Source organism: Podarcis filfolensis (assembly GCF_964270895.1).
Source record: "Podarcis filfolensis genome assembly, chromosome: 8".
In the NCBI taxonomy this organism is placed as follows: Eukaryota; Metazoa; Chordata; class Lepidosauria; order Squamata; family Lacertidae; genus Podarcis; species Podarcis filfolensis.
In genome coordinates this window covers 24,979,690-24,995,886 of record NC_139611.1, presented here as the reverse complement: position 1 = coordinate 24,995,886, position 16,197 = coordinate 24,979,690, and the positions used below count along the sequence as shown (strand labels likewise).

The following is a 16,197-nucleotide window of genomic DNA, read 5'->3' as shown; positions in this document are numbered from 1 at the left end:
CATTTAAAGCACTTTTATACCACTTTCACAGCCACAGGGAATCCAGGGAACTGTAGTTTGTCAGAGCGTTGGCCTTCCAGAGATATAATTCTCTGACCCTTACCAAACTACAGTTCCCAGAATGCTTCATGACTGTTAGAGTGATGTAAGAGTACTTCAAATGTATGATGTGTCTGCAGAGAGTGTTGATGGGAGTGAAAAAGGAGGTTGGTCTACTCAGGGAGGGCATCTAAACAAAATTCTCTCCAAAATTTGGAGCTACTACTACTTGCCGATCAGAAGGTTGGTGGTTCGAATCCCTGGGATGGAGTAAGCTCTCGTTGCTCGGTCCCTGCTCCTGCCAACCTAGCAGTTCGAAAGCACGTCAAAGTGCAAGTAGATAAATAGGTACCGCTCCGGCGGGAAGGTAAACAGCGTTTCCGTGCACTGCTCTGGTTCGCCAGAAGCAGCTTAGTCATGCTGGCCACATGACCTGGAAGCTGCACACCGGCTCCCTCAGCCAATAAAGTGAGATGAGCGCCGCAACCCCAGAGTTGTCCGCGACTGGACCTAATGGTCAGTGGTCCCTTTACCTTTTACTACTCCTGGGTGGGGGCTAAGGTGCAATCCTTCACACAACAGGGGTGGTGAACAAGTGCCTGCCTCATGTTGCTGGACTCTAAACTCCCACCATTCACCAGCTTGCATGGCCAATGGTCAGGGATGATGGGAGTTGGAGTCCAATAAAATCTGAAGGGCCGGTGTTTAGCCATATACACACTGAATGTGGGAGCAAGTCTCATTGAACTCAATAATGAATAAATACATAAGAAATAAATAAATGACTTCAAAACTTTTTTTTTTGGTTAAAAGTGACAAACGTAGTAAGTAATAATGATAATGATATTAAGAATAATAATATAGATAAGAGAAAATTTAAATAGGAGTGTTTGGATGAAGTGCTAGGTTTGTTTGTTTTTAACCTCCAAACAGCTTCATTGCCTAAGGCAGGGCTTCCCAAACTTGGGCCTCCAGCTGTTTTTGGACTACAATTCCCATCATCCCTGACCCCTGGTCCTGCTAGCTAGGGATGATGGGACTTGTAGTCCAAAAAACAGCTGGAGACTCAAGTTTGGGAAACCCTGGTCTGGGCAGTCAGCCAAATTCCATGGGGTCTTGGCTAATGCTATTCCTACTCAGAGTAGACCTGCTGAAGTTAATGGACACAACTAACTTAGGTTTGTTAACTTCAGTAAGTGGGTGGGTTGGTTTAGGACCAGTGTTCCCAATCTCTTCCAGTTAATGGGTGTGTTTGTAGGGTTCCTTCCATACAAGGACAAAGTCCACTACCCAAAAGTTAAATTGTAACTTCATCTGAGGATTCAGGCTGGAGATTGGGGAGGCGGAATACTTTCCAAATATCTACTCTTTGATATAACAATATGCAGACCACACAGGGAAGAGATTAAAAAAAACACAACTTCCATAATTTAGAAAGGGTAGTTTGCTTTAGGGGTTGTTTTTAATTGGTGTATAATTGGAGTTTTTGATTTCTATGCAGAATGAGAGCCAGGCAAAAGTTTCCAAAGAACTTTGAAACGTTTATCCATTTCCCAGTCTTTGGCGCTATGGCTCATTATTTACAGAATTATAACCATCTAGTCCTCATGATTTCACATTGCAAGTGATCTTACAGATGAATGTGCGAAAGCACTGAGCCTACATCACCACCCGTCTCTGCAAGCTCAAAAATTGGGGGCCTCTTAGTTGCAATTCCTGCATTGCTGGGGGTTGGACTAGATGACCCTTGGGATTCCTTCCAACTCTACAAATCTATGATTCTATTGCGGGTGAGGAAAACAGCCAAAGCCTTTGCACCACTTGAGACCAGCAGGGTTTAGGCTGCCCGTTTCACTGTCTGCAATGCTGTATTTACTTCTTATCTATAAAGGTCCCTCTGTGTGCATCTTTATAGGAGGACAAGTCCTTGCCCCAAGCAGCTTACAATTTAAAACTCAACAGGTGAGGAAAGAACAAAAATAGGGAAATCGAGGCAGGGGAAAAGAGGGAAAAAGTCTGCCATTGTTTCAGCTACATGGGTAACCTGGAGCAAGTCATTCGTTCTCAGTCTCTGTTCCTCCACCTGCAAAATGGGACTATTCACAAAGCTCTTGAGAGGACGAACATACTCATGGCTGCAAAACACTTCTTGTATAGAACAATTGCTAAGGTTCTGTGCAATGCAAAAGCTGGTCAAGGTTCCAGTCGTTGCCCCTCAGATCTCAGCAAGGAATTTCTCTCTCTCCTTCCTAAGTATTGTATCAGTGATTTCAGGACATAGATCAGGTATAGGGAAGCTGTAGCTTTCCAGATGACTCCATTAATTGCAGCCAGAAGGGATAATGGCCAGGGATGATGGGATAGATTCCAGCAACACCTGGAGGAACATAGGTACCTCATCCCTGCCTTAGAGGAAAGAGAAAGTCACATGCAACTTTTAACTCTCCTGCCTTGAGTGACATCTGGGGGGAAGAAAGCATGTTGTCCTTCGGCCACATGGCTTGTTATGATGGTGAACGGTACCCATCCATTCATATAAGCACCCCATCACTACTCTCATTGAACTCTCATGTGGGCACACAGCAAAGGCCACAAATCTCTCACACTTCTGCAGATAGAGAAGCATGGGAATCTGCCTACAACTGAGCCATTGGTCCATCTAGCCCAGTATTGTCAACACTGGCTGGCAGCTGCGGTGTTGGGTTTGAGGCTGGGGACATTCCCAGCCCTTCCTGGAGATTGAACCTGGATGCAAATAAATAATAATAATAATAATAATAATAATAATAATAATAATAATAATAATAATTTATTTATACCCCGCCCATCTGGCTGGGCTTCCACTCTGGGTGGCTTCCAACAAAATATTAAAATACAGTAATGCATCAAGCATTAAAAGCTTCCCTAAACAGGGCTGCTTTCAGATGTCTTCTAAAAGTCAGATATTTATTTCCTTTACATCTGGTAGGAGGGTGTTCCACATGGCGGGTGCCACTACCAAGAAGGCCTTCTGCCTGGTTCCCTGTAACTTGGCTTCTCGCAGTGAGGGAACTACCAGAAGGCCCTTGGTGCTGGACCTCAGTGTCTGGGCTGAATGATGGGGGTGAAGATGCTCTTTCAGATATACTGGACTGAGATTCTTTGTCACTGAGCTACGTACATGGGAGATTTCCCTCCTCAACTCTGGAGAGATATTGGGCTAGAGACTCCACCTGTCATCCTTCAGGATCACACGGGGGTGGGGGTAGATCAGCGGTAACCAACATGGTGCCCTCAAGATGTTGTTGGGCATCATGCTGCTTCTGGGGTAGTTTACCCACCTTGCACTCAGCTCTCACCTGGGGCTCCTAGAAGCTGTCAGCAGGTGACAGCAGCCACACCCTGGGAACAGCTTTGACCAGCCAGCTAAACCAGGTGAGGGTAGCCGATAGGTCTCAAACTCTTGGTGAGTTAGGGACTTCCCCTGCATGCGAAGGCAGGCTCTGGTGGACCAATAGTGGGCCCAACAGCCAAGAAGGCAGTTTCTGCATGTGCTGTAAAGGGAAGTGAGAGGTAGATGGGGCTCATCAACCTGGGAAGGTAGCTCATCTAGGAGAAAGAAAGCTCTGATCCTAAATCTCTGCTGCATTGCAAAATATCTTTGGGAGAAGAAAAAGGCTAAGGAGTAAACGCTACACAAATCCGGAGTGGAGTCCCTAAGGCAGTTGGGTGGCACCTTGTACACCTCCTTCTGGCAATTCCTGTAGCCAAGCTGGTGCCAAGTGTATTGCTCTGCTTTCCTTTGGACCACATCCGTGAGGCCGAGACAGGGGTCTTGTCATCTGGGCAGCCCAGGGCCTCCATACATACTGCCCAGGTCACTTCAGTGCTGCTAAAACAGCAGTTTGACTTCACCCCCAGAAGCATACTCCATTGTCTCTCAAGGCAGGCGGATGCCTGCAGCAGCAACAACAACTCCCATCATGCCCGAGCACTAGCTATGCTGGCAGGGGCTGATGGGAGTTGGAGTCCAACACCTGCAGGGCATCACATATATGGCTGCCTATATTAATGCCAGGAAATACTGTGTAGGTTCCAGGGAGGCTGCAGCCGATTTGGCTCGAGGGACCCCACCCTCTGACATCACCTACACATCCCCCCTGGCCTGTTCTTTTTGCTGCTTTCCTGCAATTTCCTCGTCGGCATGAGCACGAGAAGAACACGCAAGCCACGGCACACACACCGCTACACACCCTCAGGTGCAGCACACCTTTCCTGACAGCTGTTCTCCAACCCTGTGTGCCGAAGGCCCCCGACCCAAGACAGTTGGCAATGAGGCAACCCGGAAGGGCGATCCCAATTAAAACCCAAGGTGCCAATGGGCTCCTAGCAACCACAGATCACGTTAAGAATTATCTCATGCACCGAGGGCCCACCTCCCACTCCCGGCCTGTCAAACTCCCAGCCTTCGAACAAGGCACTATCCAACAAGTCCTTCACTGTTTGGGGCTCGGGTGCCCTGTTAGTAGCGTCGCAACCACACCTCCCTGAAGGCTATCATTTCAGAGGCTCAGCGCTGGCTCCCATTCCCCTTCTCTGAAACACGGAAGGGAAAAAATGAACCATGCCCTAGAGAGAGAGAGCCGTTCTGGGTGGCTGCTCCTAGTTCTCGCGCCTCGGCAAGTTTAAAAGCGACTGACAAGGTGCTTTTTAAAAAAGAAGACGGCGGAGACTTGCCTGCACAACAACAGCCTGCCCATGTGGCCTCTGGTGTTTCCCTGAGGCTGTTGTAACAAATGCACAAACTTACACAAGCTCACTCGCAGGACAAGGAAAGCCAGCCCAGAATGTGGCAAAAGGGATCTCCGTTCAAACACCCTCAGCAAAAGCCCCACAAAAGACGAGGCCCGAGACGAGGTAGCTATTTTCAGACAGGTAACCGTGGAAGCAACATCTCTCCCCACATACCAGGTTTGTTCTCCTCGCTTTCCGACTTCATGGTGCGGAGTCTGGAGAGGGGAAGGGGAGACTCGGCCCTGGAGATTTGAAAGATTTCTTTTCTTTCTTTCTTTCTTTCTTTCTTTCTTTCTTTCTTTCTTTCTTTCTTTCTTTTTCTTTCTTTCCCCTCCTGACTCCTCCCCACCAAAGCAGGAAGTGCCCTTTGCGCTACCTGAGCACCTTGGAACCTGACCCTGTTACAGGTTGCAGAGTTTGCCAGCATGAGCTAAGAGGAAGGAGGCGTGCCCAGGGAGAGAACTTCACCTGCCTGGCTCAGCCTTCCGATCAGAGGTTTTAAGCTGCACCAAACAAGATTTCAGGACTCAGCTCTTTCTTTTGAAGCTGCTCAGCCAGGCCGCCCCTTTCCTTCTCACGGGGGAAGGTGCCAAACGGCCCCACTATTAGAATCACGGAGAAGAAAAGGGAAGAAAGAGACTGGGAAGGAAAAGCTTTGGTACAAGAATTTGCCGTCCTCCCATAATGCACTGCCCCGTCACGCTGGGGATGAGAGGGGAGAGAGAGGCTTGTAGCTCCGAGGCAGAGCACATGTTTTGCACATCAAATCATAGAATTGTAGCGTTGGAAGGGGTCCCCAAGGGTCATCCAGCCCAACCCCCTGTGATGCAAGAATCACAGCTAAGTTATCCCTGACAGATGGTCACCCAACCTCTGTTTAATCATAGAATTACAAGGGATCCCCAAGACTCAATGCCCAACTGCCTGCAATGCAGGAATCACAGCTAAGCACTCATGTGCAGTCCCAGATTTTGGGGACTACAACCAGGAACAGGCATTTCTCAGCTCAGGAGAGCTGCTGCTGCTGCCAGTCAGGGAGGACGGCACTTGGGCATGAGAGACCTGCTCATATAAAGAGACATTGCTGAACTCCAACTCTCCTTGTCCCAGTTAGAATGACCAATGGTCAGGGAGTGATGGGAATTGCAGTCCTACAACATCAGAACAGCCATTAAGTTAGCAGCCTTTGGTCCACAGTGACTGGCAGCAGGTCTCCGAGGTTTTTAGACATGTCTAGTTCCCAACTCTACCCAGAGATGCTAAGGACTGAACCTGGGACGTTTTCTGCATGCAAGACACTATGGTCCGTCTTGTAAAGATGGTAGTCCTCATGGTTTCAAATAAAATTTGAAACCTGGAATCTTTCGCATGCAAAGCATGGATGTGCCAGCACTTAGTCCCATTCCTTCTTCCTCTATCTCTGAGCAAATTTCTCCCAATAAACACATTTTTGCAAGGCAATCTTCCCTCTTCATATAAAGCATTTTTGTATGTCTTCATTACATTGACCTATTAGCTTCGGTGGGTCTCCTCTGAGCACGACTAGCAATGACTGCAACACTAGGCCTACTCAGAGTAGTCCCAATGAAATTAACAGGCAGGGCTAACTTAGTTTCATTAATTTTAATGGGTCTGCTCTGAGCAGGAATTAGTTGAATGCAAGCCTTTATTCCCAGCATTTTCTCCTGTGGGCTCTGCCCCTCGCTCCTTTTTTATCCTCACAACAACCCTGTGAGGTAGGTTAGGCTGAGAGCGACAGACTGGCCAAGTGGGGATTTTAACCCTGGTCTCCCAGGTCCTAGTCTAACACTCTAACCACTATACCACACTGCCTGCACATAGTATTCCAAGTGCAGTTATACCACAGAATTATACAAAACCATTATATGTCCAATCAGGTTGGGGGTTGGGCTAGATGACCCTCTGGGTCCCTTCCAGCTCTACAATTCCCACTGGTTGGCACTGGCAAGCCAAACACTGCCCAGTGGTTGCCAGCAGATGGCAAAAGAGGATTTAAAAATAATAATAATTAGATCTTCTTTCTCAATGTTTCCATGAAGTCACAGCGCTACATGGTTTTGGAATGGGACCCAACAGGTTTCTCCTTAATCCCCTGAACTGCTTTTGCTTCCAGTGGAGCAGCTCGGGGGTAGGCAACTTGATTCAGCATTTGGGGACAAGGCTACAAATGAAGAAACACCAGTCCTTTTTGCTAAAGGCAGCTTCACCCTGTTGGGAGATGCCAAGGGACATTGGTTCCCTGGAAGAAATGTGCAAGCTACATCGAACAGTGCTTTTGAGAAGTAATTGAGCTGGGGGCTGTCTTAAAGCACTTCTCAAAAGTGCTGTTTGAAGTGCCACCACCACATTGTGAGACACTGCAGTCAAACATAATTAAGTACAACTGCTATCGCTAGATAGACTCAGTTAGGTGATGCCCCCTCACCATGGAAGGAAGTCAAGGTCCCTCCTTTGTCCATATTCTTTCTCACAATGTAACCATTGAAGAAGGACATCTAAGGAGATCATGTTTAGTCCAGATGGGCACATGACTTCTAACAGAGCCATCTTAGGGTTTCTGCACAATTAATTTAGAAACACAAACTTGTTCTGCAGCATGTAGCCAGTGAGGACAGACATTTCTAAGCTAGCTCTGAGCTTAGAGCACATGGCTGAAGCTATCTTGCTGTATTTTCTACACAAGAGTATATTGCCTGTATTATCCTTGCTGCTGCAGGGAACAATGCATGACTAAGACCTTGAATCTGTAAGTAAATAATTTTAAACTTACTTAAAGCATTTTAAACTTACTGGAAAACTCTCGACAGCTGCTTCTTTACAAATACAGTCTACATGATTTTGAATATCTTCACTGTGCCCCTGACCATTTGTACAGACAAACTGGAGTAGCCCCAGATTCTCCTGAACTGCACTTGTAAGTCACACTGAATTACTGAAGAAAAAAATGAGAAACGACAGCATCCTAATTCTCACCTTAACGCTGGCAACTGGTTGTATGGGGAGGAAAAGGGGATGTTGGGAAAGTTTGTTGATTGTAATTTTGTTTCTCATAGAGGGACTTGCAACTCGTGTGGGGGTTATGTTCCTGGAATGGAATATAAGCAAAAACATGTCCCGTCAGAGCACCCCCTTGGAATCATCCCTGTGCAAGCAATCTTACCTTCTAGAGTCATGTGCTGAGCAGACCTTGCCCCTAAGCAAGGCACAGTGCTTTTAAGCTCTCAGACTTGCTTACCAGGCTCTGGGAGGCTCTTATGAAATCTTGCGGGGCTGTCCTGTGAAAGCTTGCTAGACCCTGTCATAGCCCACTAAGCAAGAGGGAGAACTTAAAAACTCCTTCCACATTGGAAAAACCCCACACAAAAAGCTCTCCGCTTTCCATGCATTCAGTCTGCGTGATTGCGTCTGGCCTTTGACTGCATAAAATTGAAATTGTGCAGGTTCAACGCATATAAGTTGTGTTGACTGTATTTTAAAACAAACTCCTTTCTTTTAAAAGGAAGAATGAGAAACTGCGAGAAAGCGAAACTGACAGATCTGTCTATTCTGATACGAGAGTCCCACCACCCTCCACAGAAATCGCAACAGGCTTGGGCTGCCAGAGCGACTCACGGCAGCAGATTCTGCTTTCGCTGGATTGATTGTGTTGGAGACATTTAAAAAGAGCATGAACTTGATGTCTCAAAGGGGCAGGCTTAATGAGCAGAACACTTTTCCCTCTAAGTCTCCCCTCCTTTAATAAATCCTGTTAGGAGGGACTGCGAGGAAGCAACAGCCTGTTATGTAAGCTATCACGAATCGCTTTCCTTAATGCAGTAATGCTCGGGATTACAAGCCAAGACTCAAGCGGGCTTGTATCTTCGATTTGCCTGGTAACCTTTAGCAGGCCTGCCTCTTGTTTTTAAGATTTTTTTCTGGCGGGCCTATTTGGATTGCAAAACTGTAGGGCAATCGGTCATCGCATGTGTGCCTGAGTGTGTGCAAGGAGGATGGCTGCGCACGGCTATGATCTCCTTCCACTGCCTCCAGATTCCTGTTGTTGCTGGGAATTGCAAGTAGTGAAAGTGCTGCTGTTGCACCCAGGTTCTGCTCATGGGCTTCCCATTGGGGCATCTAAATGATCATGGTGAGAACAGGATTCTAGACAGGATGGGCCTCCTTTGGCTTGATCCAGCAAGTCTATTTGTATTTTATTAAACTCGTTAGTTGCTTTTCCTTGCCCCAGGCAACTCAAAGCAACTTAAAGGTAAAGGTAAAGGGACCCCTGACCATTAGGTCCAGTTGTGGCCGACTCTGGGGTTGCGGTGCTCATCTCGTTTTACTGGCCGAGGGAGCCAGCATACAGCTTCCGGGTCATGTGGCCAGCATGACTAAGCCGCTTCTGGCGAACCAGAGCAGCGCACGGAAACGCCGTTTACCTTCCCGCCGGAACAGTACCTATTTATCTACTTGCACTTTGACGTGCTTTCGAACTGCTAGGTTGGCAGGAGCAGGGACAAGCAACAGGAGCTCACCCTGTTGCAGGGATTCGAACTGACGACCTTCTGATCAGCAAGTCCTAGGCTCTGTGGTTTAACCCACAGCGCCACCCATGTCCCCAAAGCAACTTACCACCAAGCAAATAAACAACACACATGGATACATTTAAACCAAGGGGGAAATGCATTAAAATCACCCCACCCACTTCTAAAAGGCCATAGATAGTTAGAGGCCAAATGGTGGTGCCATCTTTGAAGCTAGAAACATCTTTTTAATCTAGAAACTTGGGATTTCGCCTGACAGGCAATACCTTTTTCACTCTCATGCTGCCCTCGTGGAACCGGCAATAACTATCCAAGGAAGCAATGCTAATTTGGTTTAGAGTCAAACCAGTGACCTCCAATCGACAGCCAAACCACTGCGTTGCTAGTCCCCTTAAGCCAAACAGCTTCCTGATGCTTTGAAATTATTTGGGGTTAGCTCCAAATTCATGGAGCTGGTGAAAGAGCAACTACTGCAATTAATATATGGACACTTGAAGCAAATCTATTTCCTGGGCATCTCGGGCCCCTTAAGGCACAGACACCCAATTTGCTACAAGAAAAGTTTTGGGGAGACTTTCTTCTTTTTAAGGTAGCTTCCTGAAACTGGGTGAGGTGGCCTTACACTCCTCCAACAGAAGGTGGTGCCTGTTCCTTTAAGAGCTGTGAGACAAGAGTAACCTGGGAACCTTAAGGTTAAGAGGTAGTACTCATAGAAACCAAGTGCAAGTATTTTGACTAGCAGTGGGGTATTGGATCAGGCCAGCAGGGTGAATCTATTGATCTCTCCCTCTGCCACCCCAAGTTTGACCAGTAGGTGTGGCAACCCCACCTCTCAGTGATCCGGCACCACAATGATGTCAGGTGTCACAGAGTGAGCCTGTCGGAAAATTATACAATTCAAAGTTGGTGTTAACTTTCTAGTAGCAAAAACACGTTCTTCACAGACTTGGCTGAGTGTCAGGCATAATAAGCACAGCAGCTCATTCCCTCTGGGTCTTATTCCATGAAACCAGTTGCTGAGACTAAAGGTTCCCACCTCCTCACAGCTGCGCATGGGCAGGGCCTTGCAGAGCCAGGCAAAGGCCCGGGCCAGGTAGAAAATGTGCCCCCTTTTTTACCCTGGGGATAACTGAAGTCTTATAAATAAGTAAGTATATAAATAATTTTCACAAAAGTTATGCTGACAAATAATTTTATTTCAAGGCTTGAACCGTATCTGCATATAAAGACAAAATGGAAAATATAGATAAATATGTTGAGCGAGGCCCCCTTTGGAATTGGAGGCCCAGGCCAAGTGGCCCATATGGCCCCCCCTCTGTCTGGGCCTGCGCATGGGGGCACCACCTGGGGGCACCGCGGCAATCCACCCAGGGGGCGGTGCAGTGAGCTGCCCACGGAGTCTGCCTTGTGGATGCAAGCCCCATGCTGCCATTTTGGGCACACTGTGGGGCCCCGAGCCACCGTGTCACTCCCAGGAGAGATGCATGGTTTGGGTGCACTGCGGTAAGTGCTGCCCCCCACGGTGTGCCATTTTGTCACCCCCCCCAAGGATGACACCCGGGGCAGACCACACACCCCGAACCCCCTTTCCTTTGCCCCTGGCTTCTCCACATTGGGGTGAGAATGTCCCCTGTTTGAAACCCTGGAGAGCCTGTGGCGTTCGTACGGAGCCCCCGGTCATCTCATGAACTATTGACCCGTGCACCACTAATACGCTGCCACCAACCAGGTCCTCCCCGGTAAATCACTCTCAGTCAGGTTCTTAAGTTAACAAAGAAGAGTGTAGTTTATTGCAGACACAAATAAACTTTAACTGCATTCAAAACGTTACTCTTGACCTTCTTAGTCTTATTTTTATCCTGTCTCTAACTCTTCTACTCCCCTCACACAAGAACCAACTGCACTAACTGTCTCTCTATTTCCAACTGTCTGCCAACTGCTTTCCCAACCAACCAACTAAAACCAAACAACCCAAACCTTGGGCTTAGCCCTTTTATAAACAGGTAGGCTCCACCTCTGCCTTTTCTCCTGGTCTACCTATTAACTCTTTCTCTCCCCCTGTACAGACATTTTAAAAAGAACGGGCAAACACCACAGTGCCAGTGAGTGCAGGCATCACTAAGTGAGCTGGACCAATGGTCTACCTCGGGATAAAGCGGCTTCCTATATTCTGAGCTGACTGTCAGAGCTTCAAAGTGCTGCACAACACTCGAGTTCAGCCATGGCAACCAGCTGATGGTCAGGGTTCACCCAGAGTCATGCACAGGGCTTTGCAACCATAGCAACTGGTTGATTCTTGGTGCCTGCAAAGCGCTGCTGAGGGAGCTTTGCAGGGGCAGAATTCGCCCGACCTCTAAATGCTATGTCCTCGTTGATCAGAGAGTGAGGCAACTCCCAGAGACCAGGTGTTGGTGCGAAAGGCTTTCTTTCTGCAGGTGGCTTCAGCAACAGAGCGACTTCCGATGGGGAAGAAAGCTAACAACTGGGGCTGCCATTTGCTTCCTGCGCACACATCCCAAGCTGGCCAAAGTGAGAGACATTGATTCGATCAAGCAGCAGACTTCCCCCCCACATGCACAATGCACTTCTCGTCACTTAAAAGTTGGAAGTGTTGCAAGAACAAGGACTCTCGCTTGCTTGCAACACGTAAATGCGAGTATATGGCACCAAAGTGAATTAAAGGGTCGTCCTCGTGGGAAAAGGGGGAGAGGAACCGCTGTCTTAATGGTGCCTAGGAGAGGCAGTGGAAAGGAAACGTTTAGCAGAAGTGGGCTGGCGGCCAGCGTTGCTACCCCAAGCCATGGTTGCGAAACAAAGTGGCAGGATTCTAGAGAACGGGGAGGGCGACGGCAGACAGGAAATGCCTCTGAATACCAGTCCCTGGGAATGACAAGTGGGGAGAGTGTTGCTGCTGCAATTCAGGTCCTGCTTGCACGAGGCCCATATTAATACCTGGCCAGGAAGACTTTTTGGGATAGTGTGTATAATGAGTTTAAAAATATATTTAGGCACACCTTTTATAAAAAAACCAGAGGCATTTTTGCTAGGAATGTTTGGAGAGGACATTAAAAAGGAAGATCAGAAATTCTTCCTGTATGCCACAACAGCAGGAAGACTACTCCTCGCACAGAGATGGAAACAACAGGATATTCCGACAACTGAAAAATGGCAACAGAAAGTATTGGAGTATGCGGAAATAGCAAGGCTAACTGGAAGAATCCTACAGCAGGATGATGAGAACCAAAAAGTATGGTCCAAATTTATGGTATACTTAGAGAAAACAGTACATAAATAAAGACACTCACAGGATTGAAATAAAACTCATAATGTTTATTGGAAACATTTGGTTAGACCACACGATGTAATGCTGTAATATAATAAGGAATGTATGTCTAAAGTATAATACAAAAATTTATTAAGGGATTATAGACATTTATAGAATGTATATATAGTAATCGCACTTAAGTAAGAGCAATGTAGAGAAGCCAGAAGAGGGGAGGAGGGTTAATTCAGGTAAGATATAGACTGAAAGGAGAATAATATTGTTAAGCTGTATTGTGTTTAAGATATTTGGGAAAAAATTAATAAAAATTATTGGGGGGCAGGAAATAATAATATCTGGCCAGGACACTGAACAAGATGAGCCACTGGCGTGATCCAACAGGGATCTTCTGATGTTTTCTCCAGAGGTTTTGGACTCTGCCACTACGGCCAATGGTAAACTCAGGAGAGCACCATCAAGGGACTCTTTAAGCAGCTTCCTTTCTAGGAAACTAGATGCTGCAGTTAAATAAACAACCACCCCAGAAGCCCTTCTCAATCTCATCTGTGCAAGGAGACTCCCTGAAGTTTGCCAGGGAGGGAAACAGGCTCCATACAAGCTCATGGGTGCTTCCCTTTATCCCACAGTCCAAGATTGAGAAATGGAGATGCCCAGGCAAAAACGTGGCCTTGGTTTCTGTCTCAACAACTACTTGAATCTAGGATTTTTATAAAGGCCAAATGGGTGGAGCCACTGCAGAATCTGGCTATTTGTAGGTAGAGCTAAGGCAATTCTTGATGGCTTAGGGATGAAGACTGGAGGTGCATCTGGGAGTCATGGTGGTGGTGATGGTGGAAGAAACCAGGGGCACAAGATGGTTCTTCAGGCATTAGAGAGAACAACAGAACTCCTTCACACAGAGTACAGTTAAACTATGGAACCCGAGGCAATGATGGCCATAAACATGGATGGCTTTGAAAGAGGATCAGAGGAGAAGGCTACCAATGGCTACTGGCCACAATGGCTATGTTCTGCCTCCATGGTTGGAGGCAAAAATGCTTCCAAATACCAGTTGCTAGAAACTATGGAAGCGATGGTTGAGAGTGTGCCATTGCCCTCAGGTCCTTCTTGTAGGTTTCCCAGATGCATCTATTTGGCCACTGTGAGAACAGGAAGATGGACCACATGGGCCATTAACCTAATCCATCAGTCTCTTCCCGGTCCAGGTTCTTAACTCAGTTTTACTGGCCAAACCATTAAAATACTGGTGTGGCTGGTGAAAATATTAACATCAGAGGTAAAGGTAAAGGGACCCCTGACCATTAGGTCCAGTCGTGGACAACTCTGGGGTTGCGGCGCTCATCTCGCTTTATTGGCCGAGGGAGCCAGCGTACAGCTTCCGGGTCATGTGGCCAGCATGACTAAGCCGCTTCTGGCGAACCAGAGCAGCGCACGGAAACACTGTTTACCTTCCCGCCGGAGCGGTACCTATTTATCTACTTGCACCTTGACATGCTTTCGAACTGCTAGGTTGGCAGGAGCAGGGACCGAGCAACGGGAGCTCACCCCGTCGCGGGGATTTGAACTGCCGACCTTCTGATCGGCAAGCCCTAGGCTCTGTGGTTTAACCCACAGCGCCATCCGCGTCCCTCAATTAACATCAAACCAAAGCAAAATCTCGAAAAACAGCCTGTCATCACCACCAGCTAAGAGAGTCAAGGAGATAAAATGGAGGCAAAACAGTTGAGGAGATAAAGAGAAAATGACTACCCAAATCAAGCATGAAACCCACTCCGTGGGTTCAACAATGAATCGTGCTGCACAGTCATTATGTCTACAGTTTACTGTCTTCGGTTCTGGCTCCCTCCCACCCTCCCCACGCTCTGCTCATCATGTGGGAGCGAACGTGGGTGCTTAAACGGCTCAGAGGATGTATGTTAAATGATTGTTGCATCCTTGATCCCAGTTTTGGGGACCACTTGGGCACAGAGTATACTCTTTGCCCCTCTCATCTCCACTGTTGCCACTGCTGCAGATTCCAAAAGAAGGCAAAATGGCGTCCTCCAGATTCTGTTGAACTACAACAGGGGAGATGAATCTTTTTTTTAGCCTGAGCGCCACATTTCCTTCTGGACAACAAGTTACGTCACTGAGGGATCTGGCCTGGGCAAAGGAGGTATGGCTGGAGGGGAGGTGCAGCCTAGGGAGTGTCTTAAAGGCCACGTTTGGTCTGGGAGACCCCCGAGACCATGCAGACTGCCTCCCTGACTCTTCCCTGCAATCCTGCCCTTTCGTTTCTCTTTCTCACGAGTTGCAGAAGCCTCTTGCTGCCTTGCATCACTTCAACTCCTTCAGATGTTCTCCCGAGGGTCTTGATTTAGGTCCATCCCTTCTCCCTTTAACTTTTGCCAATCCTCCTACCCACTACCACCTTGGGAAAGTCAGGCTTTTCGACTCTGTTTTACAAAACGTGGACACTGGTGCGGACAGGGAAGTTAAATGGCTCATTAAAGGACATGGAGGGTTGTTGTTTTTTACAAGCCAGAAATGCTTCTGCCTCTTGGCCCCTGCCTGCCCCTTTACAAGCCGAGATCAGCTGCTGAAGAACCAGAGAGAAAAGGCAAGGGGAACTTGCTTCCTCTAAGAGGCCGAAAGGAGCTGCCCTCGCATAAATCTAATGGCAGTCTGGACTGGCAGACTGCTTTCCCTGTGGGAATGAGATGCCTCTCTTCTCTGTAACCAAGCAAACATAGAATCGTAGAGTGAGGAGGGATCCCAAGGTTCATCTAGTCTAACCCCCTGCAATGAAAAAAAATCACAGAATCCCTAACAGATGGCCATCCAACCTCTGTTGGAAAACCTCCAATGGTTTCACTACATTGTGATATATCACTAGCTAAACATTGTAATATAGTGATATATCACAACGTCTGAAGTAAGGATGGAGCTATGAAGAGGCATTGGCTGGCTTCACGGTTTTGCCTGCATTGTCATTTTTGCATAGCGCACACATGCGTGTGTGTGTGTGCACGCGCACCCCCCCCCAATAATTTAGGATATATTGCCAGGTCAAAAATTATGAAACCAATATCACAATATGGACTTCGAACTAGCTTTGGGTGATATATCACCCAGACCCAACACAGATCATGATTCACAATATATTGCCAGGCCAAAATTTATGAAACTGTTATCACAATATGAGCTTCATATGGACACGAACATGTCATGAGGTTCGTTAATTCCTCACCCTCGTTACAGCTGTAGCAAACGAGGAAGGACAAATGTTGATGTTTTTTCTCTCTCGATATATCGATATATTGCCCAGCCCTAGAGAAGGGCCACGGTTCAAAGCATCATCCGCTTGGCATGTAGAAGGTCCCCGGTTCAAGTCCCCAGTGCCTTGAAATTAGGGCTTTGAAACTGTGGAGAGCTGCTGCCATTTGGTGTGGGTGGACAAAGCTCATTTAGATGGACCACTGGTCTGACTAGGTATACAGCAGTTCTACGATTACATTCCTATGATTTTATCCTGCTTTTCTATTGCAAAAGGCACCCAGATCAAATCAACAAATAAAA

General features: G+C 47.3%; 1 protein-coding gene across 2 annotated transcripts in view; it reads right to left on the bottom strand.

Moving 5' to 3' along the window:
- Positions 1-16,197, bottom strand: part of LOC310769442 (kazrin-like) — a 219,015-nt gene that overhangs the window by 77,364 nt on the left and 125,454 nt on the right. The window contains exon 1 of one of the 2 annotated variants that reach the window (XM_083628824.1): positions 4,987-5,162. The exons of the other annotated variant lie outside the window; for it this stretch is intronic. Within the exon in view, the coding sequence (XP_083484950.1) occupies positions 4,987-5,017 (31 nt within the window). The 5' untranslated portion in view covers positions 5,018-5,162. Of the gene's footprint in view, positions 1-4,986; positions 5,163-16,197 lie in introns of those variants that run through there. 2 annotated transcript variants of the gene reach the window in all.